This window comes from Danio rerio, chromosome 25 (genome assembly GCF_052040795.2).
Source record: "Danio rerio strain M-AB ecotype USA chromosome 25, GRCz13ab, whole genome shotgun sequence".
Classification (NCBI taxonomy): domain Eukaryota; kingdom Metazoa; phylum Chordata; class Actinopteri; order Cypriniformes; family Danionidae; genus Danio; species Danio rerio.
The window spans coordinates 20,192,501-20,220,102 of NC_141045.1; the positions used below are offsets into that span (position 1 = coordinate 20,192,501).

The 27,602-nt window shown below is 34.7% G+C and overlaps 3 protein-coding genes across 7 annotated transcripts in view; 1 reads left to right on the plus strand and 2 right to left on the minus strand.

The window, feature by feature from the left end:
• cax2 (cation/H+ exchanger protein 2) overlaps positions 1 to 19,046 on the plus strand; it is a 22,878-nt gene extending 3,832 nt beyond the window's left edge. The window contains exons 5-21 of one of the 5 annotated variants that reach the window (XR_015526452.1): positions 1 to 16; positions 96 to 157; positions 1,515 to 1,676; positions 2,595 to 2,780; positions 3,193 to 3,292; positions 5,832 to 5,973; positions 6,407 to 6,590; positions 6,672 to 6,771; positions 8,840 to 8,961; positions 9,064 to 9,101; positions 9,180 to 9,292; positions 10,181 to 10,323; positions 10,401 to 10,495; positions 12,436 to 12,514; positions 12,604 to 12,712; positions 13,316 to 15,362; positions 15,530 to 16,231. The exon at positions 1 to 16 is cut by the window's left edge and continues 104 nt beyond it. Coding sequence is in view for 2 of the 5 variants with exons in the window: in XM_087312090.1 (XP_087168216.1) it covers positions 1 to 16; positions 96 to 157; positions 1,515 to 1,676; positions 2,595 to 2,780; positions 3,193 to 3,292; positions 5,832 to 5,973; positions 6,407 to 6,590; positions 6,672 to 6,771; positions 8,840 to 8,961; positions 9,064 to 9,101; positions 9,180 to 9,292; positions 10,181 to 10,323; positions 10,401 to 10,495; positions 12,436 to 12,514; positions 12,604 to 12,712; positions 13,316 to 13,389 (1,725 nt within the window). In the remaining 3 variants the exon portion in view is untranslated. Of the gene's footprint in view, positions 17 to 95; positions 158 to 1,514; positions 1,677 to 2,594; positions 2,781 to 3,192; positions 3,293 to 5,831; positions 5,974 to 6,406; positions 6,591 to 6,671; positions 6,772 to 8,839; positions 8,962 to 9,063; positions 9,102 to 9,179; positions 9,293 to 10,180; positions 10,324 to 10,400; positions 10,496 to 12,435; positions 12,515 to 12,603; positions 12,713 to 13,315; positions 16,232 to 18,232 lie in introns of those variants that run through there. The other 4 variants (XR_015526453.1, XR_015526454.1, XM_087312090.1 and 1 more) reach the window with 4 other exon arrangements.
• parietopsin lies at positions 14,936 to 27,512 on the minus strand. Its single transcript, NM_001328157.2, is given in 5 exon segments — positions 14,936 to 16,590; positions 21,764 to 21,886; positions 22,273 to 22,518; positions 25,166 to 25,494; positions 26,961 to 27,512. Coding segments are annotated over 4 exon segments (1,011 nt in total). The 5' UTR covers positions 27,280 to 27,512; the 3' UTR covers positions 14,936 to 16,590; positions 21,764 to 21,769.
• LOC147830865 (uncharacterized) lies at positions 16,435 to 19,996 on the minus strand. Its single transcript, XM_087312757.1, has 2 exons — positions 18,227 to 19,996; positions 16,435 to 16,590 (listed from the first exon to the last, which is right to left on the minus strand). Exons 1-2 carry the CDS (start codon positions 19,994 to 19,996, stop codon positions 16,435 to 16,437), a joined length of 1,926 nt encoding a protein of 641 aa, XP_087168883.1.
• Positions 27,513 to 27,602: the final 90 nt, after the last annotated feature.

Genomic DNA, 27,602 nt, shown 5'->3' on the forward strand with positions numbered 1-27,602 from the left:
CTTGGCATCCCATATGGTAAGAACTATCTAAATGAGTTCCAATAGTTTATTTGATTTGTTTAATTTTCATACAAAGGTGTATTATGTTGTTTCAGGGAAACTCTGCTGGAACTTGTCCTGCTATTTTCTCTGGCCATTTGGGAAATCCATCGAAAAGGTTCTACTTCCTTTTATTTCCATGCAATATTTGTGTGTTTTGCTATTTTTGATCATTTTAACACACAATCTCTATTATTTATTTGTGAAAATGAGGTGTTTTGTTAAATATGACGTCACACATCACAGTCTCTAAGTCTAAAAGCTCTTACAGATAACAAAAGCAAAAACAAATGGTATTATTATACTATTACAACCTCTTTGATGTTAGACTAGGGTAAAAGGAATAACATTTCATGTGTTGCCATTTTACCATGTGATGGTGGAAGCAAAAGACATGGACAACGGAGATGACAACAAATAATATTTAATGTACAAAAGTGAAAACCATACAAATGCCCAAATATATATTCAAAAATGAAATATTTACAATAATGAAAGCAGCAAGTTAAAAAAAGAAAGTATTAAACAAAATTTTAGCTCAACTCCGCAGTAAGGGGACAAATGTGAAGTCAAGCAAAAGAAAGAAATATAACAAACAATTCTAACTCATGAAAAACTCCTTACCTCGCAAGAAAGCATATTGAAATAAAAGAAAAGGAAAGTCTTCTGCAACGTGCTGCGTCACACAGTGTGCTAACATACATTAGTAATCTCTATGATGGCGAAGCAGTGGCACATGTTCTGCTTGCGTACACTTGGGTTTCCTCCGAGTGCTCCGGTTTCCCCCACAGTCCAAAGACATGCAGTACAGGTGAATTGGGTTGGCTAAATTGTCCAAAGTGTATGAGTTTGTATGGATGTTTCCCAGGGATGGGTTGCGGCTGGAAGGGCATCCGCTGCGTGAAACATGTGCTGGATAAGTTGGCGGCTCATTCTGCTGTGGTGACCCCAGATTAATAAAGGGACTAAACAGAAAATAAAAAATGAATGAATGAATGAATCTCTATGATGCTCTGACAGTGATTCATCTTCTATAAGTGGTTTAGGTTACACTTTACAATGAGGTTGTATTAGTTTATGTTAATTAATGTATTCACTTGCATAATCAAACAATGAACAATACATCAATAACAGCATTTATTAATCTTTGTCAATGTTAGTTAATGAAAATAAAGTTAGTTAATAAATGTTAGTTCTTAACCCACAGTGCATTCACTAATGATAACAAATGTTATTGTTCATTATTAGTTCATGTTGGTAAATACTGTACGTTAACTAATGAAACCTTACAGTAAAGTGTGACCATGTTTTAAATTTTGGTGTCTGGAACGCAGAAAGTCCAGAGACTGTAATTACACCATCATTTTGTGTAAGATTCAGATTAATGCATAATATTACTAAATTGTGTCTATTGAAAGAGTTTTCTCTATTTAAATGAGTAGAGACTTTGTAAGGATAAACGCTGCTGTTTTCAGGCCAGTGTCAGTGTGCCGGTGTACAGTGTAAAGATCCTCCAGGATGGTTTATCTGTAGAAGAAGAGCATGATGGGAAGGCTTCATCTCCTTTTCTGCAACCCACAACGCTGGAGGAGACGACAGAAGAGCCCACCAGAGAGCCACACGACCACCGATATTGGGTAATAGAGTCAAACAGAGATCCTATCAAAGTCATCAAATTTATTTATTATTATTACAGGGTAAAAAAATAGGTACAGTATTATTATGACAGAATTTTCCTGTGTTACAACTACATTTTTTATTTTGCACTGCATTTCATTGAGTTTTTACGTATTTGTAAAATATCTTCACAATGTCTGTTCAGTGTGTGTGAGATGTTTATTTTTTACATTGTTTACATGTTGTATTCTTTATACAATGCTGATATTTGTACTTCAGATACAATTTTCATAAACAACCCAACAACAACCATTTTCTTAACCCACCGGTCTGTTTTAGTGAACTACAAATTAGCGAAGTAATGGAAAATGATATGAATATCCACCTACAGTTAAAGTCAGAATTATTAGCCCCCCTTTAATTTTTTTCTTTTTACATATTTCCCAAATTTCAAATTATGTTTAACAGAGCAAAGAAAATTTTTACAGCATATCTGATCATATTTTTTCTTCTGGAAAAAGTCTTATTTGTTTTATTTCAGCTACAATAAAAGCAGTTTTTAATTTTTTTTAAAAACCATTTTAGTCTACAGAACAAACTATTGTTATCCAATATCTTGCTAATTACCCTATATTACCTAGTTAACCTAATTAACCTAGTTAAGCTTTTAAATGTCACTATAAGCTGTATAGAAGTGTCTTGAAAAATATCTAGTAAAATATTATTTATTGCCATCATGGCAAAGATAAAATAAATACGATATTAGAAATTAGTTATTAAAATTATTTATATGTTCTATATTTATGGTGTATAATATAACATTTGATTATTACTGCAGAAATGTATCCTCAGTACTTAATCAGCATATAATAAATTGATGTAGTCTGTAGTTTTTTCTACTGTTATGACTATAGATTGTGCATGTCTCTTGATTTCAGTGTCGTTTGAGCACATACGTCTGGCTGTTGGTGGGTATTCCTCTACTGGCCGTCACACATTCACTGATGTGTCTAATCTCGTGGCTGCTGGTTTTCACCATCCCTGTGGCCAAGATGAGCGCCAAAACCTTACGCATCATCCTGCTCATGCCCCCTGAACACATCCACATCAGCCAAAACCCTGAGGTCAGAACCCTGCACGGTTATGATAACACACACTGAGCTTTTCCTGTCTATTAATTAAATCAATACTACATTAAAAAATGAAAACTCTTAAGGCTCTTAATATTCTCACCGTCAGGCCATCCATGTAATTATATTTTTTTACAGAGGTTTCAAAATGTAGTACTTTGAGATTTATAGTCAATGTCCAATGATACTTTGAGAGTCCAAAAAACAACAACAACAACTATCAAGCACGCAACACAAAATTGATACTTTATGATACATTGAGGTCATATAAAGCAAAACGATAAAGCAAAACTGAGAAACGAAACGCTTTTTATATGATTATATTTAATCCAAATGTCTCTGAGTGTTTTCAAGAAATTGTTATCATATTAGCCAGTTTTAATGCCTTTCAAATGTTTATTTTTAGGCTCAAGATCACGAAGTCCGAGTCATTCTGTGCTGCTACAGTGCAGTGAACCTCTACTATTATAAATACACAGTGGACGGGATCAACGTTTTTGCTGTCAGTATCCTTAACATTAAACTACAAATGCTGAATTTAAAACCTGTCAGTCTTTAAAACTGACCTTCAGACATATGTTGTCAGTTCACATCTGCAGTACTTGCTGCAAATAATATTTACACTAACATTTAAAGTTATATGGTAAAGTTTAAAGTCTGTGTTTAGGAGAGAATACTGTTGTTACTGCTAATATCTTATGTTCAAATACTGTGACATATCATTACAATAAGTATTTTCTATTTTTTAATATATTATTATACAATGTAATTGATTTCTGAGATTGGAAAGCGAAGTTTTCAGGTTTACTGTGAGATTTTCCAGTTTTCTGTGATCCTTCAAAAATACTTCTAATAGGATAGGCGGCAGCTAGCTGTCTGAAATTCTCACATGGTTGCCCACTGAAGCTAAGCATGGCTGCGCCCGGTCAGTACCTGTATGGGCGACCACATGGGAAAGCTAGGTTGCTGCCAGAAGTGGTTTTAGTGAGACCAGCAGGGGGCACTCAACCTGCAGCCTGTGTGGGTCCTAATGCCCTAAAATATATATATATATATATATATATATATATATATATATATATATATATATATATATATATACTGCTCAGTGAGCGCCGTCTTTCGGATGAGACATTAAACTGAGGTCCTGACTCTCTGTGGTCATTAAAGGTTCAGGACACCCCGGAGAACTTTTTTTTTTATATTAAAAGATGTGTGTGTGTTGAGCATCAGTTAAGACAATGTTAGCTCCTGTCAGCTTTAATTGTGGGGAAAACTGCATAATTTTGAGCTTTTGTCAGCTAATTTCAGCTTCCGGGTTTAAAATCATTTTTGGGGCGGGATCAAAATCGGCGACGTAGCACAGTACTGCAAGTGCAATGATGACGCGTCGGTTTCTCATTATTATTCACAGCAGAGTTTTCTTATCCTATGAGAAGAGCCGGCTGATTAATTATTCATGAGACCTGCCAGACATGCCAGTGTCAAGCCCGAGCTGAGAGACACGGAAACCACGGCACAGTATTTAGCCGTTCATGTAGGCTCATATGCGTTTGTTTCCATGATCCACGGGGTTTGTTGCATGTTTTCCCCCGCGATCTTGTCTGGGCCGATCATACAGCAAAGCTGTGTGCGTGCTGCTAGCATTTTTGTCGGGAGAGCAGCACGAGAATTAGAGAATGGCGGACGCTGTCTTTTATCAGGAGTTCGTTCACATTCAGACACATCACTGTGCTGCTGTGTTTGCCTAAATCCTCCAGATTACCAGCAGGGCTAATGGTTAAAATAGACAGGTCAGGAGACCTGCTGCACTTAGTCTGCTGGATACGGGGATTGAGGGAGAAGTCCTCATTTATAGTGTTTACATGAACACACATCTTTATAATGATATAAATTGTGGTTTTCTGTATATGAAATTACGAATAACAAATGTAGCAGGGCATTAAATCACTGTTCATTTCTTTGCATTTTAACTTTGTAAACTATAAACTCATGCGTCTCCTCACGGTTTGTGTCTCATTTTGTGAGCTAACTGACATCAACAGTTGTTCTCTCCCCTGCTGGCTACGCCCACTCCTGCCCGATGCTCGCGGAGCTCCACGCCCATTAATCATGCATCTTTTGAAAAAATTCTGAAGTAGACTTTAACCGAAAGTGGGGGGTGTCATGGCCCTTTAAAAATCCAAAGGATGTCCTTTGAAAAAGAGTAGGGGTTTAACCCCTGCATCCTGGCCAAATTTGCCCACTGGCCTTTGGCCTTCTAACCCTCCCCATATCATAATTGACTTCACCATTCCTCCTCACTACTAATCAGCGGTGTAAGGTGTGCCGTCTGGCACAATATGGCTGCCGTCACATCATCCAGGTGGATGCTGAACACTGGTGGTGGATGAGGAGATCACCCCAATGTGTAAAGTGCTTTGAGTGTCCAGAAAAGCACTATATAAATGTGAGCACTTTTTATTATGATTTTGTTCTTTAAAAAATCCTATCATTTTCTGTCTAAAAATTTTAAACATTTTGCTGCTTAAGGTTTAAGGAAACTAAATATTTGAAGAATAGAAGGTTCAAAAGACTTCTTTGAAATGGATATCTGTGAATTTTGATCAATATAATAGAACCTTGCAGTCGACGATTACTAATGTTAAAGGCACAATATGTCTGATTTTTTCATTAAAAATGCAAAACTACTTCATACTACCATGATGATAAGTTTTGAATACTTTAGGCCATACATGAACATGATTTCTGCACGAGTTTAATGGGATGCAATGAGGACAATTACCATGATTCCACATTCAGTCATGCTGTCATCAAACCATGCCTTTGTTTGTTATGAATATGCTCCCTCTAGTGATGAAAAGCTCATACTGCGCCTTTAACTGAAATGTTTGCGATTAGATCAAGTAATCAAATAAGAAAGTTAATCAAAAGTTTAATGCTGCAATTGAAATTTTCGAAAGAATGCTTTATTTTAATGTTAATTATTGAAAAGAATTACATGTTTACAAGAATTGCTGTTTTCCTTACATGAAGTTACTATAGATCTCTTACCTTTAGTTATAGTGTCACTAGTGATTGGTTATGTGGACCAAACAAACCAGTTTGCCAGTTCTGAAGTCAAATTCGCTACAGCGGTCAGTTCCATCATTCCGCTATCATATTACATTGGCATGGGCATTGCAAGGTGAGCAGATACCTGTGAGGCTGCTATAATACACCTGAACTAACAAATACCTGTGAGATACAAAATGAATTCAGCTTTTTTAGTGATCACAAGCGTTAACCAAGAAGTCATCACAATTTGCACTTGGAATCAGCATGAGTCAACAATAATTTTGTCACACTCTACATCATTTTTGTTGAAGCACTTGGTGCAATGGAGGAGTTTTGTTGAAAAAAATATAGTTTGAATGAAAGTAGATGAAGTGTAATTGCACTTGTGTGGCTGTTTGAATGCATTTAGCCACATCAGATTAAACTTTGAAAGTGATCTAATATATAAATGTGTGTTATGTGTTTTCGGTACATGTTGTTCAATTTTTCAAACCAAGAAATTTGTCCACTTGTGATTACTTGTACAAAACATCTTAATAGTAGATGCACATGTGTCTTGTCAGCATTTCTGCTCAGAGTAACTTTGCCGTCGGGGCTGTGGTGAACGCAACCTTTGGCTCCATCACTGAATTGACGTTTTACATCTCGGCGCTGCTCAGAGGTCATCATCAGGGAAACAAGTGTCTGCAGGAGATTGTGAAAGCGGCTCTTACTGGAACTCTACTGGGCTGCATTCTCTTCATACCAGTATGTGATTCAATACTAAAGAAAATCTCAAATCTTCAAAGAGTGCTATAGATGACTATTATATTTGTATATCTCTCTCAGGGGATCTGTATGATAATCGGAGGTCTGAAGCACCAGGAGCAGAGGTTTAACAGTCGCTCGGCAGGAGTCAGTTCCTCTCTGCTCTTCATATCGATAGGGGGTAAGACGTAATGCACTGTCATGAGTTGGCAGAAACCTGCTCGTTATTGTTCTGTATTAATTCAACTGGCCCTATTACGTGATTTTTAAAGTTGCCATAGAATGCATTGATACAATATGTTTGAATCGTTCTCTGATGACTACATAGAAGGTATACGGGTTGGGTAAGTGAAAAAATGATCCAGAAATGGATTCTACATGTATATTTATGACCCTAGGAGCTGGCACTAGAATAAAACGCTCTGTTTTTACCTTATTTGGAAGGGTCGTTAGTATTAATAAGCTCTGATCTGATGCTCCTACTGCATTTGCTGATGATCACAGAGTGAATAAATAAACATATATTTAGCATTCTCATGTGATGCTTTGTGCCTGTTGCTTCAAAGCTTAGTTGACCTACACGAGAGCTCTATAATTTAGATCCTGTTTTTAATAGGATGTGGCCAATCAAATGCTGCTGGGGGCATACATATTTATGAGCATCAGTGTTTTGATTAGGGTTGGGTATTGTTTGGGGTTATTTCGATGCTGTTGCTAAATCGATACTTTTAAAAGGGTAGCAGTGGCAAATGGTCCACAAAATAATCTACAAAATGATGGTGGTTGACTCCAGAAAAATCTTTTATTTGACAAAATTAAAAAAAATAACAATAATTTTAATTGAACAATATAATTAAAGTTTAAAGTATATGTCAATTCATATTTATATATTTGAATTGAATTGCATTAATATATGACTTTTGATCATTTGCTTGTAAGCATGAAATTATGATTTGCATTCTGCAATTAACAGTACATTAGCTTACTACTAACCTGTGGAAAGTCTGTCATCAAAATCAGGGAACACCTTGTATCTATGGTTTGGGCTTGTGACTACGTTTACATGGACATCAGTAATCAAATTATTTGAGTTAATCTGAATAAGACATTATTACGATTAAGGTGTTTACAAGAGTTGCTTTTAAAAATGTTCCTTTTCATGATCTCGTTTTACATGTTATAATATATATATATTAATTAACGCCATTGCGTCACTGTGCTATCCACGATTCCTCCGAAGTTTCATGTCATTATGGGTGTTTCATTTTTAATTTTTCGACTCAAACTTTTAGTTGATTCCATGTGCCCTCAAATGTTTCATTTAGTTTGACGTGTTTTCCCCCTTACACGCAATATCTGCTTCACATTGCTGTGTCAGAATCCTTTTTTGTAAAATATAGCCACACTTTAGAAAGCTTAGTTTAAAAAAATTGATGAATGCAATAATGCGTGTTGAACAATCTGAAAGGAGTTCACCGCTCACCGGATGCGCTATACTGTGCGCATAGCCTATGTGCGTGCATTCCCTAAGCAACAAGAACAAACGCCTAACAGCGACAGCGTATCCCTCAAAGTTGATTGGAATTAAATGTTTTAGAGATGGTGTGACACAATGCATACCTGTGTGCCTTTGATGCACCCCTTGATGCTTGTTGCAGCACCAGTGGCACTAAAATTAGGCACTGAAATTCATATGCTGATTTGGTCTGGTGTTAACCCGTTATGGGTTTTGGTACCCAACCTCAGTTTTGATTGGCCTTAATTTTGGGTTTTTTTTTCACTCTAAAAGCATTGTGAACTTTTAATGGGATAATCGACTGAAAAAAATTTTTATTCTGCTCGTTGTTCCAGGCCTGTTTGAAGGTGTAATTCTTTATTCTATTAAACACAAGAGAAGATATAATGAAGGAAAAATCATTCTTTCAAATATCTTATTTTGTGAAAGAATTCATAAATGTTTATGAATGCTAATTTATAAAATGTTTGTATATCTACTGAGGTTTATAAGTAACAGCAATTCAGACTTAAATCATAAACTAAAACACATTCAGAAAATTTGCAAATACATTTACCCAATTTAAAAGATAAGATAAATATAAATAATATTGGTTGTGCATTTATAATGTTTCTTGTTGTAAATATGACTTTGTGAATTGTGTTTTCATTCTTATACATTTGTATGTTTGCATTGTATGAATTAACATTTTAACTTACATATATTTTAACTTTCTATTGATCTCCTACTCTAGGAGTGTTTGCCCCTACGCTCTTCTCTAAAGCCTATGGGAATCTGGTGTGTGAGAACTGTACAAACTCCACAGGAACCAACAGCAGTGGCTCCTTCATGTGCAAAAACTGCCATTATGACCTGGTGAGATTTCCACCATCTGTCCTTTAATAATTTGTGTGATTAAATCATTTCTGCAATTACTGCACAATCCCATCGTCATTCCTTTTATTTTTGCTTCACTAGAGTGAAAACAACTACAGTCTGTTTCACAGTCACATTGAGTAAGTTACATATAACACACAGTACATATAACATGCAGATTATGCCATTCTGTCCTTGACATGTCTTTATCTTCCCAGGCCTCTAGTGTATACAGTTTCCTTTCTGCTGCCTGTCTCTTACATCATCGGCCTCATCTTTACTCTTAAAACGCATTCACACATCTACGACATTCACATTGGCGATGGAATGGGTGAGTTTGATAAAGTTCTAGCAAAATGATTAACAGAAATTCAAATAAGGGGTCAAATCTTTGTTGATATCCATGTCGATAAAGGAAGTTTCAAAAATACGCTTCATATAGGACCAATAGAAGTCAGTTGGTGTTTCTTCGTGATAGTGATATCAAACACAATGTTCATTTAAACTGTTTATAACAGAAATTCATGAAAGTGTTTATATTTTTGAAACATTAGTTGGTTTGAAAAACATGTACACTGTGTTCTGTTTTGGCTAACTGATTACTGAATTTTGATCCACTGGCAAGTTTGTTTGGACTGTTTGTTTGTTTTTTGTAGCTGACAGTTGGATGGAAAGCCTTGAATTTTTCAACAAAGACTACAAGTATTGACGATTCTGTGGATTTCATCTTTAAACTCTGATTGTTATTTTCATTTTCTAATGGTTTATAGTTTGTCTTGGCTATTCTAGCAGCTTTATCTTATTTTTCTGGAACCAGTCGAGAGTTGCTTGTCAGTATTTGAAATCATTGTCTTGCTGAAATGTCCACCGTAGTTGCATAATTTGCTCATTTTCTAAACTGATTAGTTTTGGTTTCTTTGCATGTATGGATTACTTTGGTTGTTACTGACATCTGGTGAAATCTTTGAGTCAGTGGCACCTTTTGAGAAAAATGGTGACATGTTTAGTACTTTTTTACTCGCTGTATAAATATGTGTTTATTGATTGTCTTTGTAAACATGCCCTTACATTGCAGCCTTTTGCGATTAGCTAATCATTACAGTATTTATCATATATGTTCATAATTGTGATAATAAATTATGGTATTAATGATAATGAAATTTTTCAACTGTAAAATTAACGTTAAAACTGATATATGTTCGTTTGTGTGTGTTCACAGCAAGTCATCTTGGAGCGTCAGTGCACTGGTCCCGATGGAGAGCTTTGCTTATTCTTATCTTCGCCACAGTCCTGATGTCTGCATGTGCCGATTTGACCACCGAACACATTCAGCCCATACTTAGCCACTCGTCTGTTTCTCAGGTTGATATTGCAGTATATCAAAATCAAACAGAAAAGGGCAGTAAATATGGTCTACCTGACTTTGTTTTTTCTCTCAGTATTTCATTGGTGTGACTCTTTTGGCCATGGTCCCTGAAATCCCTGAAATCGTCAATGGAGTCCAGTTTGCTCTTCAGAATAAAATCAGTTTGAGGTCAGTTTTGAGTGTGTGAAATAAAAAAATTATAAATTTATTTATTTTAATAAAGTTAATTAAACGGTATTTTACTGAGAGTAGCTTTTATGCTGGTACCTTGGCTAGATCACGAATAAATCAATAAAACACTAAAATTGCCAGTAGAAACACTGAATGGTTCATTCAATTGTTCATTTAAGCAATTTGATCAAAATGGCAGATTTATTTTGAAATAAAACAAGTTATATCTAAAGTTTTTATACTATTTATATTACTATATAGTAAGCAAAAAGCAGTAATGAAAAGTAGTACATCCTTATTTCATTTTTACCACACTTTATACTATAAAAAATGTTACTTTGTTGCAAATGAATTGCTTAATAAAAGTACCTGCTAAATGGAGTTTGCCATTTCGGATGTAGCCACTGTGTTTATGAATAATTTACTGAATTATTGGCTCAATCGGTTCGTTTAAATCAGATTTATTTAGGAATGAAACATTGCAGTGTTGCTGTGAGACACACTTGGAGCAATAAAATGTAGCTCACTCAACGTAAACTTCTTGTTTGTTAGCTATTGTATAAAAAACCAATTCTACATATGTGATCGTGCTAATATTTGGGGAAAACAGCACTATAAATCATATCTTATTAACTGCATAGATCATATTTTATTAAAATAAAAAGAAAATCCAATTCAGGATTGCTCAGGATTGCTAAAATATAATTTATAAAATTCAATTCAGGATTGCTTTGATAAATTGTATTTTAGGGTCCATTCTAACTGATTTATAATTAGCCATGGCTGTTCAAAGCTTCAAAATATTTAAAACAATTGCTTGAGAAAAGACACGTAATTTTTGTGTAAATTTTCTATACAAAGTGTAAATTTTTTTATGCAAAGTGTACATTTTTATGCAAACTTTGAGGTAATCTCAACTGAAACATGAAGACAGGGTGGGACATATAGTAGCCCCTTCCTTTTATTAAAAAAAAAAATAAAAAAACTGCAAGTAGTGTTTGGTTTTTATCACAGCTCTGTCAGTGAGAGTGGTTGAGCTCAAAAGCATCAAATGAAAAGAAAATGAGAAGTATCTTGAATGGGGCGGGGCATGTCAGATACTAGAGATCATTTGATTGGTCAGAAGATTTGATAAGAAACTGAAGTATGAGTTCATGTCAAAAAAATCGATGATCCATTTAAGTGAAAGGGATGAACTACAAACTTTGGGTGTTTATATCAGGTTTATATCTTCTAAATGTGAATTTTCGCTGTTTTGGAGCAAACTAGCTTATAGATATCCTTAAAACAAACTGATAACAACATAAAAACCATTCATGTCACAGGACCTTTAATGTACATAATGTCTGCATTAAATGTTTAGTTTTAATCAGTTTTCAGCACTTATATTGTCTTTTTGTGTCTAGTGTGCTCTGCTAAACAGGAAAACAAGACTTAATGCTATTTCTTTTCATTTTAAAACGGTCTCAATAAAATGTCTACAAACCCATTAAACTGATTCAAGATTAAATTTAAACTATGATGCCTATTCAGTGATTCACCTCTGGGCAATAGTATCTAGATGCAGCCTTTGTGATGCAAGCTGAGATTGCATCACTTAGCATTCTTAATGAACCCAAAACGCCCCTGAATAGAACCATAGAATTGTTTTATATATATATATTTCAAAACCGTTATGACAATGAAGCCCTCTTTGCTGAAATCATGTGATCTTGCCAATTTGGTACACGCTCCGAAACGGATTCAAAACAAAGGATTCGTAAAGATCCGAAGCATTGATGAAGCAGTGCTTGCAAAGCAGACATCACTTATTTTAATAGGTTTCAATGCATTAAGAATCTTATGATATTTTTGGTTAAATGAGTTTGAAATGTCATCAGATTTAATTATTCAAATGTTATCTTCTAAAAATAGATGTTTGTGTTGTTTTACCACAGTTTAGAGGTTGGAAGCTGCATTGCGGTGCAGGTTTGCATGATTCAGATCCCTGTCCTGGTTTTATTCAACGTCTTCTATGTAAGTGCTTCTGTTAATGCTGTTTTCATCTTAAAACTGTTTCACAGATTTTATTGTAAGCATTTTTTTTTATAATCTTTCTGTAATAGGATGTTGGATTTGTACTCGTCTTCAGTGACCTGCACCTGTGGGCCAGCATCTTCAGTGTCATCCTTGTCAATTACATTTTTATGGATGGAAAGTGTGATTACTTTCAAGGTAAATGCTGAATATTCTGTACAGCCAAGGGTTAGTATCCTTATCAAGAATTAACATTTCATGTGTGTTTCCTCCCGGTGCTCCGGTTTCCCCCACAAGTCCAAGTCCACAGCATGTTATAACAATACTAAAACACTGGTAATAATACTAAATATTTCTTAGTCACTGAATCTGCATATTAAAATGCTGACTGATAGATCATGTGACACTGAATTCTGGAGTAATAATGCTAAAATAACAACACTTAACAATACATGCAAATAGAAAACAAACCTTTTATATATGTAATAATGTTTCACAATTTTATTTCTATTTGTGATTAAATAAATACAGCCTAACTGACCTGGCGAACTGAAAAAACTTAACAACCCCAAACATTTGAAAGGAATTCAATGCAATTACTGTATAAATTGTATTTTTTATCAGGACTTCTTGCTGGCACAAAGATGTGAAAAGATTTTATTTTTTTTATCAACATTACAAAAGGGCTTTTTGAGTTTGTGAGCTACTTTGTGTTTGACTAATTATTAACACAGATAATAATTAATTATTCACAGACTTCTCAGTTTCTTGTTTCTTTTTGGTTTGTGTTTGTATGAACAGGTACTGCTCTGGTGGTGGTGTATCTGATCCTGCTTGCGCTGTATTTTTTCGCTCCGTCTCCTGCTGGTTGTTGAGAAGAAAAGCCATCAAAGATTGCTATATTCAGTGGGTGATTTACATTATAAAACCCTGCTTACGGTTTATTCATTAACTTTAGTCTTACACTGTTTTAGAGTATTTCAATTCTGAAAATTTAATCGGTAACACTTCACTTGAAGGAGTGTGTTCATAAGAAACCTTGTCATGAAACCTTTATAATCATGACATTAATGAGATTTTATACATGCTTATAACAACTGTCATTAAGGGTGCTTTCACACTAGCACTTTTGGTCCGCACCTGAGTTCGTTTGATGTCATAGTACGGTACGTTTAGCTAGTGTGAATGCATCTTCTGAACCCGGGTGCGGACCCGTGAACCGTACCCGAGTCTGCCTGAAAGAGGTGGTCTGGGGTACGGTTCTTGCGAACTCTGGTACGGTTCACTTCAGATGTGAATGCAATCGTACCAAATAACGGAAGTAAACTATAGTGAACTACCAACTGTACAACAAACGATCGTTTTCATAATGTTCGTTTGTTAGTGTGTGTTGTTTCATACTTTGGTGACACGCGCGGGACTGAGCCAGGGCAAACACAGTGATGTCTGCTTGTCTTCTCCAAAAACAGCTTCTGCAGACGCTGTGTGATGTTCTGAATGTGCATAATATTTTTGCGGCAGATGGATGAAGTTGCTTTCTGTATGTCCAAAAGCTTTCAGTAAAAGCAGAATGACCGCGATGTGCGGAAGTCTTTCCATTTCGGCACTTGCTTGCGTAGCCGTCACCTAGCAACGGCCGTAAACAAAACAGCAGCTCGATGACGCAAGCGTACCGGGGTTCAGAAGGAAAAAAGACAGTGTGAACACAAACCAACCGAGGAGGTGGCAAGGGGAGACAATCGAACTTGGGTACGGTCCAGGCAAATGAACCAAGTGTGAAAGCACCCTAAGTGTCATTGTTATGACAACTTGACATAAACAAATACACAAGCTGTTTTTGTTTTTGTCACGACAACTTGAGATTACCAAGGCAACAAAACTTGTCATAAATCTGTCATAAACATGGTTGTCTTGAAGCCATTATAATTGTGTATTTTTTAAGAGCGTCATTATTATTTTTTTACAGTGGCACAAGCTTCATATGTCATTTAATATTAATAACGCTCTTGAAAATTATTTTACAACACTATTTTAATGACAGTTACAGTTTGTTTCACTGGAAAAAGTGATGAGAAAAATATTCATGACACAATAATAATGGCTTTATGACAATCATGTTTATGACGAGTCATTTTGTCTTGGTAATGTCAAGTTGTTTTGACAAGGATAAAGTACAGTTGTAATGTATTTATTTCAAATTGTCATTGACATTTATTAACAGTTGTTATAGACATACATAAAATTACATTAATATTCATGAGGTGTGTATGATGATTATGAAGGTTTTGTGACCATCTTATAAGCAGCCCCTTCAAATAAAAAAAAAAAAAAGTATTACCAATTACTTTTTGGTACATCTTTAATATTTCTTTGCTGTTTAATTTAACCAGAAGCACTCTAAAGCGTTTAATAATAAATGTTTGTTACACATACAGGATCTTTATCGGTACAAGACCATATGAGCATTAACAATTTCCACCCAATTTCTCCTGATGGGGGAAAAAAATTGTGAGCAACAATTAGCAGAGTGTTCACCTATATTTCATTTATTTATGCAAATCATCAGTCTGGGTAAGCATTGGCACTTTGAGGATAATTATTTAAAGTAAAAAAAAAACAATTAATGTAAGCAGTGTGTACATTTGTGTATGGAAAGCCATATGGGCCAAAAATAGCCATACTGTGCCAACAAGTCAACGAGCGTAAAAGCCAATGAAATTGTTGTATTTGAGACTCTATTCTAATATTTTATATATGACATTATTTATAGAATATTTGATGGTACGATGGTATATACTGTATGTTTACAAATGTCATGTATATTATTGATGGATATTGTAATGCAAAGGTTTCAAAGCCAGTTCCTAGAGGGCCGCAGCCCTATACAGTTTAGTTCCAACCCTGCTCCAACACAATTACCTGTAGGTTTCAAACAAGCCTGAAGGACTCAATTAGTTTGATCAGGTGTGCTTAATTAAGGTTGGAACCAAACTGTGCAGAGCTCCGGCCCTCCAGGAACTGGCTTTGACCCCTGTGTTGTAATGGTTTACTGGCATACACGTGCAAACCTTTTATACAATTTAACAATCATACAATTTATTTGAACAGAATTTTATGTTAACACAATAATAATTCACACCTAAACATTGTCAAACTGTTGACATAACATTATTTATGAATTTTGAGATTTTTGGCTTCAATGGCCTTCCATATTCACAAAGAACAGTACATGATCACTGCTTTGACTAAATTTACTGTACTCTTACCTTAATGTACTGTATGTGTAAAAAAACAAGTATACATTGGGCTATAAACACAATACATTTTTTATGATAAAAATGATATATAATGCACAATAAATAATATATTTTGGTGTAGTTAAACTGTTTGGAATAGTACAGGTATTTTATTATGAAACACTTGAACCATTTTGTATAAGGGATCCATTTTTAGTTGATGTGTTTCTCATTCTCTGGTGTTTGACATCATACAGATTAGGTCATAGCATAAATGCATTTATTTTGAATATTTTGCACAATGAACAATTTACGGTCAAAACATTTTTGATCTGTTGCGCTAATTTATTGTAAGTACTCCATATTAAAACATGACTGCGTGTCTATAAAGTATTTCCTACAATTTTTAATGTGTGACTAAAATTTTTATCCATTTTTTGGATAATCAAAATACAATAAACATAACTTTTTAAAAAATAAATCCAAAGTGTTTAGATGTTTCAATGTTTCACGTTATAAATATCCTGAATGCTGCATTTCACATTTGATTTATGCACATTAATCATGGATATTTTGCCATACATTAACTTGAAAGAAATCCGAATCAGAGAGTTTCTGTTTGGCATTGAGGGATTAAAAAAAACTTTATTGATCCCAGCATTGTGTGTCAACAGTGCATAATCTCTATGAACGCATGAAAAACGTTTTCCATTTGGTCTTCAGATTGTAAAATTCTGTGCGGAACTGAGGATTGACCGCAGCGTAGATGATGGGGTTAGTGATGGATGTCAAGCAGACCAAAGATACGGTTAAAAACTCCAGCTCTCGAAAAACCTCCATCTGAAACACAGTAGAGACATTAAAAAGACCTCTGTGACTTAATACACTGGATAGGGATGCATTGATTATAGATTTTGGTTGTACGATCATAGTCTAAGGAATAATCATGGTTATCACGATTATAATGCGTTCATCAATTTCAAAACACTACTAGTTTGGTAAATCACATAAAAACTTTCTTCCTTATATATTTTTATATATAGAATATTTATTGTTGCTCTATAACCAAATAATACTACAATAATAATATAATTATAATACAACAATAATAATACAGAATAAAATAATAATAAAAACAAACAATAGTCCATTTCTCTTTCCACTTAAAAGTAAAAAAAAGCGATGTGCCTCCATTGGAAATAACAAGCTTGTGCGCACAAAGGACGCAATATGTGAATGTAAAGGCTGTGTTTATATATTAAATATGTGAAGGCTGATTATACATGTGGTGTGAAAGAGGCATCAGTTGATTGCCTCGGCCATAGTTAATCCAATGTGCGTGCGTATTAGCTTCAGTGTACAAGCTCTGAACTGTAAACTAGCGCACAGTTGCCATAACTTAGTTCCTGCAGTTTTGTTCCGTGCAGAAACACGGTGTTGAGAAACCACAACAATTTATTGACCGTGTCGAATTAAAGCGTGATTAATAGTGAAAACATTTAAGCATTGTATCCCTAATAGTGGATAATATGCATTAAACCTGCTACCATTATGATTTTAAAATCATTTTTTTTAAAGTTAATAAACATAGCCAAAAGATGATTTTTAACAAAGACTTTAAATATATCTTCAACCATTTTATCATCTTTTCATGTTCTAAGCATAAATAAACAAGAAAAAATATTGTAATTATTACTACAACATCTACTATAGTGTTATTTTTAGCAGTAGCTATTTTTTCTTGTTTAAATACAACAAAAACACAACATATATTTATGCTAATCTATTGTTTATGCTTAAACTTCATATTATTATTATTATTATTATTATGTATCATATGTACTATTATTGTTTTATTTTTTATATTAATTATATTTTTGAATTAATCCTTTAATTTGGATCTATGTTTTTTATGAGCCAAAAAAAAAAAATACTAAATAGATTACACATCATTTCATTTTTATTTCTTAAGCATTAATTAAATATCTGGAAATTAACATAAAGCTGAAGTTCGAATTATTAGCCTCCCTTAGCCTGTTTATTTTTTCCCCCTAATTTCTGTTTAACGGAAAGCAGATTTTTTCAACACGTTTCAAAAAGAACTGATTTATTTTATCTTTGCCATGACAACAGTAAATAATATTTGACTAGAACTTTTTCAAGACACTTCTATACAGCTTAAAGTTACATTTAAAGGCTTAACTAGGTTAATTAGGTTAACAAGACAGGATAGGGTAATTAGGCAAGTTATTGTATAACGATGGTTTGTTCTGGACACTATCAAAAAAATATAGCTTAAAGTATTGAACATTCATTTATCTTTACTTAACTTTCAATTGAATTTACAATATAAATTGTGTTAGAGACAAGCTAATCTATAAACCAAACTTTAAATCAGACGTTTAACGCAGTTTTCGAAATGTATTGTCATTTAAACGAAAGGCAGTTCAATATTTAATATTGTCCCAAAACTCACTATTAGGTGGCCATTTCGAGAATAGAAGTGATTCAGAATCACTGTGGTGATCAGTGGGATCCAGAAGACGAGGAAGGTGAAGATGATGTATCCAGAGCGCTTAGCCAGTTTGCTCTCCTTCTTGGCGTTTCCTCGTTCCCGTTGAGCGAGTGAAGGCATCATACAGACAGCTCCAGCCATCTCCTCCTCTTCCTGCTTCTGCTGTGGATCTGATGCTCCTGGAGGAGCTTTAGCACCATCTTCTCCAGTTTCTGACATTAGACACATTTCGGAGGTTGTATCTTGCTGGGCTTTCGAATGTTCTTCACCTCTTCCATCGTGTGAAGTTCGAGATGTTTCTGAAGTAATGTCTTGCAGATTGTTTGTCTCAAAAGTACCATCTTTTTTTTTTTGTTCTGTTGATGGAACAGTAATATCTTGATGGTTTTCTAATCGTTCTTTAATCGTTCTTAATTTTGGAGACGTTTCTGATGTTAAAATGTTTCTCTCAAAAGTACCATTTTCATTATTAGTTGATGGAGAAGTATTTTGGTGGCTTTTTAATTGTTCTTCAGCACTTTCTTCAGGATCTTCTCTGACATTAGGGAAAGAAGTACGATCTTCTGGAGCATTTGACTCAAAATTCGATGGAGAAGTAGTATCTTGATGATTTTTTAATTTTTCTGATGATTGTAAACTTTCTGGAGCAACTTTCTGATAGTCGTTTGGCTCCACATCACCAAGAGATTCTTCAGAAATGTCTTCATTACTAATTTGAAAGGAGGTTTTCTCAACCACGCTAACGTCTTCATTAAATGTTGGAGAACTTTCTGTAGAAGTATTTTGATGGTCGCTTGGCTCCATAATACCTTTAAAAATCAGTGGTTCTTCATTGTTGAGTTTGTCTTTATCGAGTTTCTTAGCCATGTTTGAATTTAAAGAATCAGACACGGTTGTTTTGGGAAGTTCCTCAGATACAGGCTTCAAATCTCCACATGACGCTTTTCCATTGGCTTCCATCTGAGGGTTTTTGTTATCACTTTTGAAAATGGCATTTATTTCCTTCTTTTTCTGCTTTTTATCCTCTTTCTTCTTATCTGGGGGCGGCAACGAACCCTTGTCGAATATTTTACGTTCATGTGCTTTTACCAAAAGAAAAATACGCCCGTAAAATCCAATGATGATCGTCAAGCAAACAAACCAGACTGGAATTAAGATATAAAATCCAAACGTATCATACGAATCCAACGTTTCCATCTGCAAACCTCTGCATCGTACATAAACCGGCGAGTCTTTCGCAAAAATCACGCAAATAGCCGATATGGAGATCGGCACCAGCCAGGTCAAGGGAATCCACACCATTATCCGTTTTCGGCGTTCGGCACTTTTAAACGGATTCGCAATAGCTTGAAATCGCTCGGCGCTAATACATGCCAGTGTTAACAACTGAACGCAACAGATAAGAGAAAATGACGCAATTTGCACACTGCAAAAAAGCAACCCGAGATCGTGCGCATCACTAGAGCTCACAATAATACTGAGCAGCAATGGACAGTCAATAGAGCATCTAAAGATGTCAATTACAGCCAGATTTACCAGGAGAGCGTTGTTGGACGTCTGAAGCGACTTTTGGCGATAAACGGCCCAAGCGACAAATAAGTTTGCGACAATTCCTACATGTAAAGCCACCAGCAAAACCAGACAATTGACAGCTACAAACACGGCTTGTGCAGTTTCTTGCCATGTGTTGTTCTTCACTTGTTCCCAAAAAGCAGTGGAATTGCTTCTCATCTCCAGTCAAATAACGAATAATTCCATCTCTTTTTAAATTCCCATGAATAACGTTCACCGTTTGCTTTGGTCTTCTGCTTTTTAGTGAGCTTGCAGTAATCAAGCTCTTTATTTTAACCCTCATCATCACCATGGTTCTCTATTTGTTTGCGTTTTTCAATTAACACCCTGCTGGGCTCACGGCCACTGGGGATGGGTTTTGTTTTAGGCAATTTGCTGGTTCCTAGATGTCATCTCACAGACAGGACAATGCTAATTACTGCACAAAGGGGGATTTTCATTATATTATTTCAGGTTTTAAGTTGGTAAAAAAAAAAATTATTTTCAAAAGGTTTTTGCATCAAAGTAAGATCTTTTTTCTATACCAAAGTTGTCATAATAAACACTGATCTTTAAGAGATTTTTAATCATCTAGTTTATGCTCTTGTTGCCATGGTGATCAGGTCAGTAATCTGATTATGAGGAGATTAATTTGGGAAAGGTTTACTCTCGATGCAAGATGTCTTCTGGGATTAAGATGCTCATTTTTAACCTTGTTTTTTTGGTTATTTAATTGCATTTGTTATCTATATGCAGAAAATATTATTTTAAATAGTTTCTATATATTAAAAATGTCCTGTTAAATTAATAACGATGAATATCATTTCTTGATGAAGAACATGGATTTTTCATTCCATGATTTATAGAAGAAACCCATTCAAAAATATAAGTCAGAGTCAAACAGTTTATAAATGAAAAATGTTGTTGGATAATAATTTAATCTGATGGCAAATTAACAACCTGCTATTTAACGATGTAGCCCTAAAATGCTGATTCATTTTTTATTGAAAATCTTTATACTCTGTCAATGTCCTTCAAACCACAAGATTTAAAACATTTAGCTTTATATATTTCAGTAAGTAAAGATCAGAATAAGTGTTTTGTTATATTTTCACAAAGGTTATTTGAAATTGAAACACAGTAAATATGATTTCTATGTAAGCAAAGTCATGGTGAATGTCGATTTAATTTTTGATCTGTAAAAACTGGATACTCATTTTTGAACAATTTTAAATACAATATATTATTTAATTAGTCTTTAAAATGATCTAAGTTTGGTCATTAACATGATTTAAATCTAGCAGTTTCACAAATTAGCATAAACAATTAACAAATGTAGGAGTATTTTGAAAATCTCTGATATCGGCGAATAACCAAAATATTTAGCTTCCATAAAATTCACTATTATTACAAATATTTGGAACAATGTTAATGTTGAAAACTGTTCTGCTAAACATTTATCGGAATAGTTTAAAACAACAGTATAGAAACGCATAAAAATACCAGCCAAGAAACTGTAATGGCAATAGATTAGGTCTATTAACGTGAAAGTTCACCCAAAATTTTAAATAATTGTTCCAAGCATGTTCGAGTTTCTCCTGAACACAAAAGATATTTTGAAGAATGTTGAGGGGGGGGGGGTCGTTTATTTCAATGGTAGTTATAGTGTTTCTACAATCAGAATATCTTATTTCGTGTTCAACAGAAGAAAGAATTTCATAAACGTTTAGAACCCCTTAAGTGTAAAAGAGTTAATGGTGAGGGCCTTTTCATTTTTTGGGTGAACGATCTTGTCACAACTGCCTTGCATGGTTTCTCACTTGTGGAGCTGCACATCGATGGATTCGCTCTTCAGTGTTTGGACCTTCAGCAGTGAAACTACACCATTTGACGCACAGTAAATTAAAATGATGTTTGAACATGACCTCTAAAATCACATTGACTGACCTCGAATCAGACTGGATTGACCCTGCTTTGGCCCCTTTGCATTGATGATCCCATTAACGGACCACCAGTTTCTCGAGAAATGTATCGACCGCAGGACAGGACCTCCAGAGAAGATTCTCGAAACTGGACAAACACATATCAGACAATGACTAATCATTTCACTTTAAAATCCGCATGAACCAGAAGTTTCTGAGACTTTTGTTTCAGTGTGTTGATGTACTTCCAACTGATTGGCATATTGAGTAGGGACAGGGCTTTCTTTTTGCGTATCATTCCCTCATAACAAACTAACAGTAAAAGGGCCGTAGTTAAGAGTATTGTGTCTGAAGCCTTCAATCTGACATCAAAAGAGAAAGACTGTCCCTCCAAGACTTCACCAAAACAAAGATTTGCTTTCAGTGGATTAACCTTCACATATTATTTGTTCACAGACTAGCAATGTGTGCTGGAAAAATAAACACTGTAAAGTTTGACTTTAAACCTCACCGTACTCAAACACTAAAACAGACCCGTTTGTTAGTGAGGAAGTAGATGATGGGATTGTAGACGGGGCTGGTTTTGGCGAAGTACATGGGCATGGTGGCGATCAGAGGAGGGATGGAGATCTCTGGATTCACCACGACTAGCACAGAGATGGCGGTGTACGGCAGCCAGCAGATGAAGAAGGCGATGATCATGGCCAGAACCATTCGCACCGCATGCTCATTGTCCTCAGCGCAATTCTTTCCTCCCTGACATTCAATGCTTTTGTTGATCTGAAACAATGGAAAGTCATTTAGGTTGATATTTTTTTAGCACTAAAAGCGCATTTATAGCAATAACTATAACGACAACTTCACTCAAGAAAACAATTCACTTGATATAATAATAATTTTTATTGTAAGTGTCTGCAAACAATTTATTTAAACAAACAAATGAAGTAAAAAATTACTCAATTTAATTTGTTTAAATTCAGCTTATATAACTTGTTTGCAACCACTTACCTTTCAAAAATGTGCTAAAGGATTATAATCATTAATGATATTCACAACAATGCAAGGAAATATTCTGATTATTCTAAGCACATGCAATAGATTTGTCACTTTTTGGGTGTTCAGACATCTTGATTTAATATGAATTCACAAGCTCAGTTTACTAAAATTACTGATTTAAAACAAGTGCCACTGATGTTAAGTGCCACCAAATGGTAAATGGTAGTGGTGAACTTACTAATTGAAAATCAAAGTGATAGAAATATTATAGAATATATTAAGCATATTCTACACAATGTATTTAAGCAATGTAACTACACGTCACAACGACGCGTAGCGCAAGTTCTGTTATTGGTCGGTTTGGTAGCTCTGACGAGTCTGGGCGGGACCGAGAGCCGCGTGAGCCCGATGGCACGATTGTTTACAAGTGTGGAGTCCTGTTAATTAGCTCCAGATGGAAAGTTTTGTTTTGCGTTTACCTCATAGTTAAAGTTGTTGCACATCCGCCGGTTCCTGCTTCAAAAAGAGCGAGTTTGAGCCACTTGTACATCCCGGAAGCGTTCAGAAAAAAACAAAAAAGCAGCGAAGAAACTCAACAAAGAGACACATTAACACCTCACTGCCATCTAGCATTTCGGAAGTGTTAATGCAGACCAACCAAGACCGCGCGCAGAAGTATAAATGCACAGCTATACGAGTTGCGTGCGCCGTTGGTTACGCCGGTAACTTGACGCAGAAGTATAAACCAGGCTTTATGCTACGGCGCAGCCTACGCGTTGACGCATAGCCCTATGCCGTGGCCGTGGGCGTCGCTGACGTGCACCTCTCAAAAAATGTAACTACACATCGCAACGACACGAAGCAAAAGCTCTGTACGCCTTGGTAGCGCTGACTAGTCAGGGCGGGACCAAGAGCTTCGCGAGCCTAATGAAGTGATTGTTTACAAGTGTGGAGTCCCGTGAAGGAGTTCCGGATGGAAAGTTTTGTTTTGTGCTTACCTCATAGTTAAAGTTGTTGCATGTTTGCCGGTTCCTGCCTCAAAATGAGCAAGTTTGAGCCACTTTTACATTTAGGAAGCGTTCAGAAAAAAACAAAAAAGCAGCGAAGAAACTGGACACAGAGGAACATTAACACCTCACTGCCCACTAGCGTTGTGGAAGTTTTAATGCAGACCAACAGTGACAGCGTGCAGAAGTATAAATGCACAGCTACACGCGTTGCATGCGCCGTGGGATACGCTGGTCGCTTGACACATAAGTATAAACCAGGCTTAAGAAGCTGGATTCAGCCTTGTCCCTCCTTATCGCAAACACAACAGCAGTCTGGTGAGAAATCTCTGTAGACCGATGGCACTTCATGTCACGTTCAGCCTTATAATCTTAAAATGTGAGCAAAATTTGCTGTTTTGGCATCAACTTAAGGGGGTCAAACACCAGAAGCGCCGCTTCACATTACGCTATAGAGAATCATTCAAACACTAGCTCTAAAGTGACTCTAAACGCACACCTCCCACCAGTGCTGATATACAGCCATGGCCCACTGCTACTCGTGTGATATTGCTCATTTATATATATATATATATATATATATATATATATATATATATATATATATATATATATATATAAAGCAAGGAATTAATTCTGTAGCATCCTATACAGCATCTTTTCTTAGGGTCATAATAGGGTATATGGCGAAGCATGTTAATAGGACTTCTAATTTGCCAGTAGCCTGGGTAAGTGCTTCCGGCAAGCTGTATGCCAATGCAAAAACCGGCTGTTTTCTTAAAAAAAACAGCGATCTCCACTATCTGAGTTATATCCGATATAAATTGGGTCTCATATTGTACAAGAAGCACTGCATTAAATTACATTTTCCCCACCATGTCTTTATAATACGAGCATTTATTTTACCCCAGTGTATACAATGGAGCTTCTGCGCTAGCCTGCCGATTCTGACGGGCGTGTGCGAGTAAACGGCTTTTTGTCTTGTTTTACGCTTGAGCAACTAAATGAATGCTAAAGGTTATTTAACTCAATGTATTTTAATGACATCACAACATTGATGCTGTAAAAGTACCCGCATAAAATGGAAAAAAGTTTACAATAACAGGTCACCGGAAGTTTATCAGTATGGGAAAAACACTAGCTCAGCATATACCGTTTTGTGATCAATCTTACTTTACTCAGATTTTGAAGCTTTTTAATCTCGATCATTACCATTATTTACACGGTAAAAATGCTGAGTTCTACACAATCAAATTTTTTTGGAACAAAATGAAGGAATTAAATTAACTTAGTTTTTACTAATTTAAATAGATTGAACATAAAACAATTAAGATGTCCCAAAAAAAAAAAAAATTGTGCTGTTTCAGCTTATATTAAATAAGTGCTTTGAACAAAACTATTTTTTAATGTAGTGAGAACTTTACCTTCCTCATAGTCAGCAGCACATTGCTATAACAGTAAGTGATGATAACAGTTGGCAGAATAAAGCACATGAGCGTGTAGAGGATCAGATAACTGTAGTTCCTCCAGGATCTCTCCTCCCAGCCCAAAGAGCAGGACGTCTGGACGCCCTCGGGCCCGTATGAGCTCCAGCCCAACAGAGGAGCCACGGCCCAGAAGAGGCAGTAGAGCCATACCAACAGCAGACCCTGACAGCTCCTACCCACGTTCAGCTTGAAGCCCGCCATTGGTTTACAGACCACGTTATAACGCTCATACGCCAGCAAAGTAAGGGTGCACAAAGACACCAGGCCTAGAACAAAATACAAGAAAAACAACACTCCTTTTGTATTGTTGTATGTGTGGCAGAGGTTTTAAAAAAAGAAAAAGTTGATTTAAATAAAGTTGGGAAAGTAAATGTGTGTTAGCTTCCTCTGCTTTGAAATCAGAAGGTTACTCTATATTTGAATTACATTTTATTGACTCGTAATTTATTGGTTTTAGAACAGTTATTATTTGTATATTAAAACAGAAGTATTTAAAATAATAATATAAAAATAATATGATAAAATATATATACATAAAATTTAAACTAAATACATATTTTAAATGGAAAAATCTAATTATTTGGTGTTAAACAATAATAATCACACACATGTATATAAAATACTACTACAAAGGAATAAAAATGAAGCTAATCGATAGTCTTTTAGTCTTATCTTTAGTCTTTTACACGGTAGCTTATTACAAGAGCTAAGAATATAAACTGTTTTTCCCAGAGAAACACTATATACTGTATAATGTTTAAATATAATTATTAATGTTATTATTATTGACCATTTTTCACAAATGTAGAAAATTTTAACTTTACAAACCTGAAAACTGCAATATTAAGTCATATTTATATTAGGAATATTTTGCACTCAATATTTAATATTATACAATTTTTCACTTAATTATATAATACAATTAAGGTTAAAAATTGTATTAATTACTCTTCCTCACATTTTCTTTGCATCTACACAATAAAAAACTCCAGTAATAAAATACTCCAGTATAAGTCAATTAATCTTATTATATTTAAAATGCTTCATATTCATTTTAGAAATATTTAGAATTCAGTATTTTATATTTAATATTATTTATATTATAAATAAATAATACAAAACTAGGGTTGAAATGTTATTAATTACTATTTTCCCTCACATTTTCATTGCCTCTGCACAATAAAAACAGAACGGTCTTATTTTAAAAGTTAATTATTTGAAGTTTAAAATAAAAATGTGTGTATTATTATAAATACATATTATATTTATTTTATATACCTACGTATTATAAATACTCTTTTTAGGTTAAGGTCAACTTTTTTTATATAGCACCTTAAAATAACATGAATATTGACCAAAGTGCTTCACAAACATGGCAAACAATAAATAATTCGACAGACATGACAATATATGCTACAATATAATTTATAAACTATATATATATATATATATATATATATATATATATATATATATATATATATATATATATATATATATATGATTGCTAAAAAAAATAAAAGCAAAGACACAAAAGAAAAACGTTTTTGTAACTTTTTGTTTAAAGACACACTAACAAAAAAGCCAAGGATCAACAATTAAAAACGCAAAACATTAATAAAACTATATACTTTAAATTAATTGACTAAATATAATATAATATAATATAATATAATATAATATAATATAATATAATATAATATAATATAATATAATATAATATAATACTCACCAAAGTAGTTCACAGCGAAACCTTGAAAAACACAAAAGGCGTCGCCTAAAAAGAAACTTCCCTCGTAGTTAGTGACGGTGACGATAGCAGATCCACAAGTGGCGATGAGAAGATCAGAAACTGCCAAACTGAAGATAATAACGGTCATCGCGTTCAGGAAATGCAGGTTCTTCACCATTACGGCGATCACTAGTACATTATTGAAGACAGAGAGAGTGGTGTTTATGAACATGAGATATGAAAGTATACTGTAGCCCACGCGAGGAAAGATGGTCGGCTGAACCATCATGGTGAGCTCAGTTTTAGCAAAGTTCTCCATGATGATTCGGAATGATCTTCAGCCTCTGGACACTCGGAGGTTTTGTTTTTGAGGCCAGTCACGTCGCTATATTTACAGATTTCACTAATAGGATCAGATGTTGGCTTGGGATAATACCATATCATTTTTCTTTATATCGTCAGAAAGTAAATCTGGAGCATCTGGTCACAGTTAAAATCCATTTGTCAAATTACTGTTTGATGTTTTAATCTTTTATTGAAAGCAATCTTTACCTCAGAAAATACAGAGAGATATTGGTGGGATTCTGTTTTAGGATAATCATTTGTATATGGTTATTGACATTCAAAAAAATAAGGAAAGTA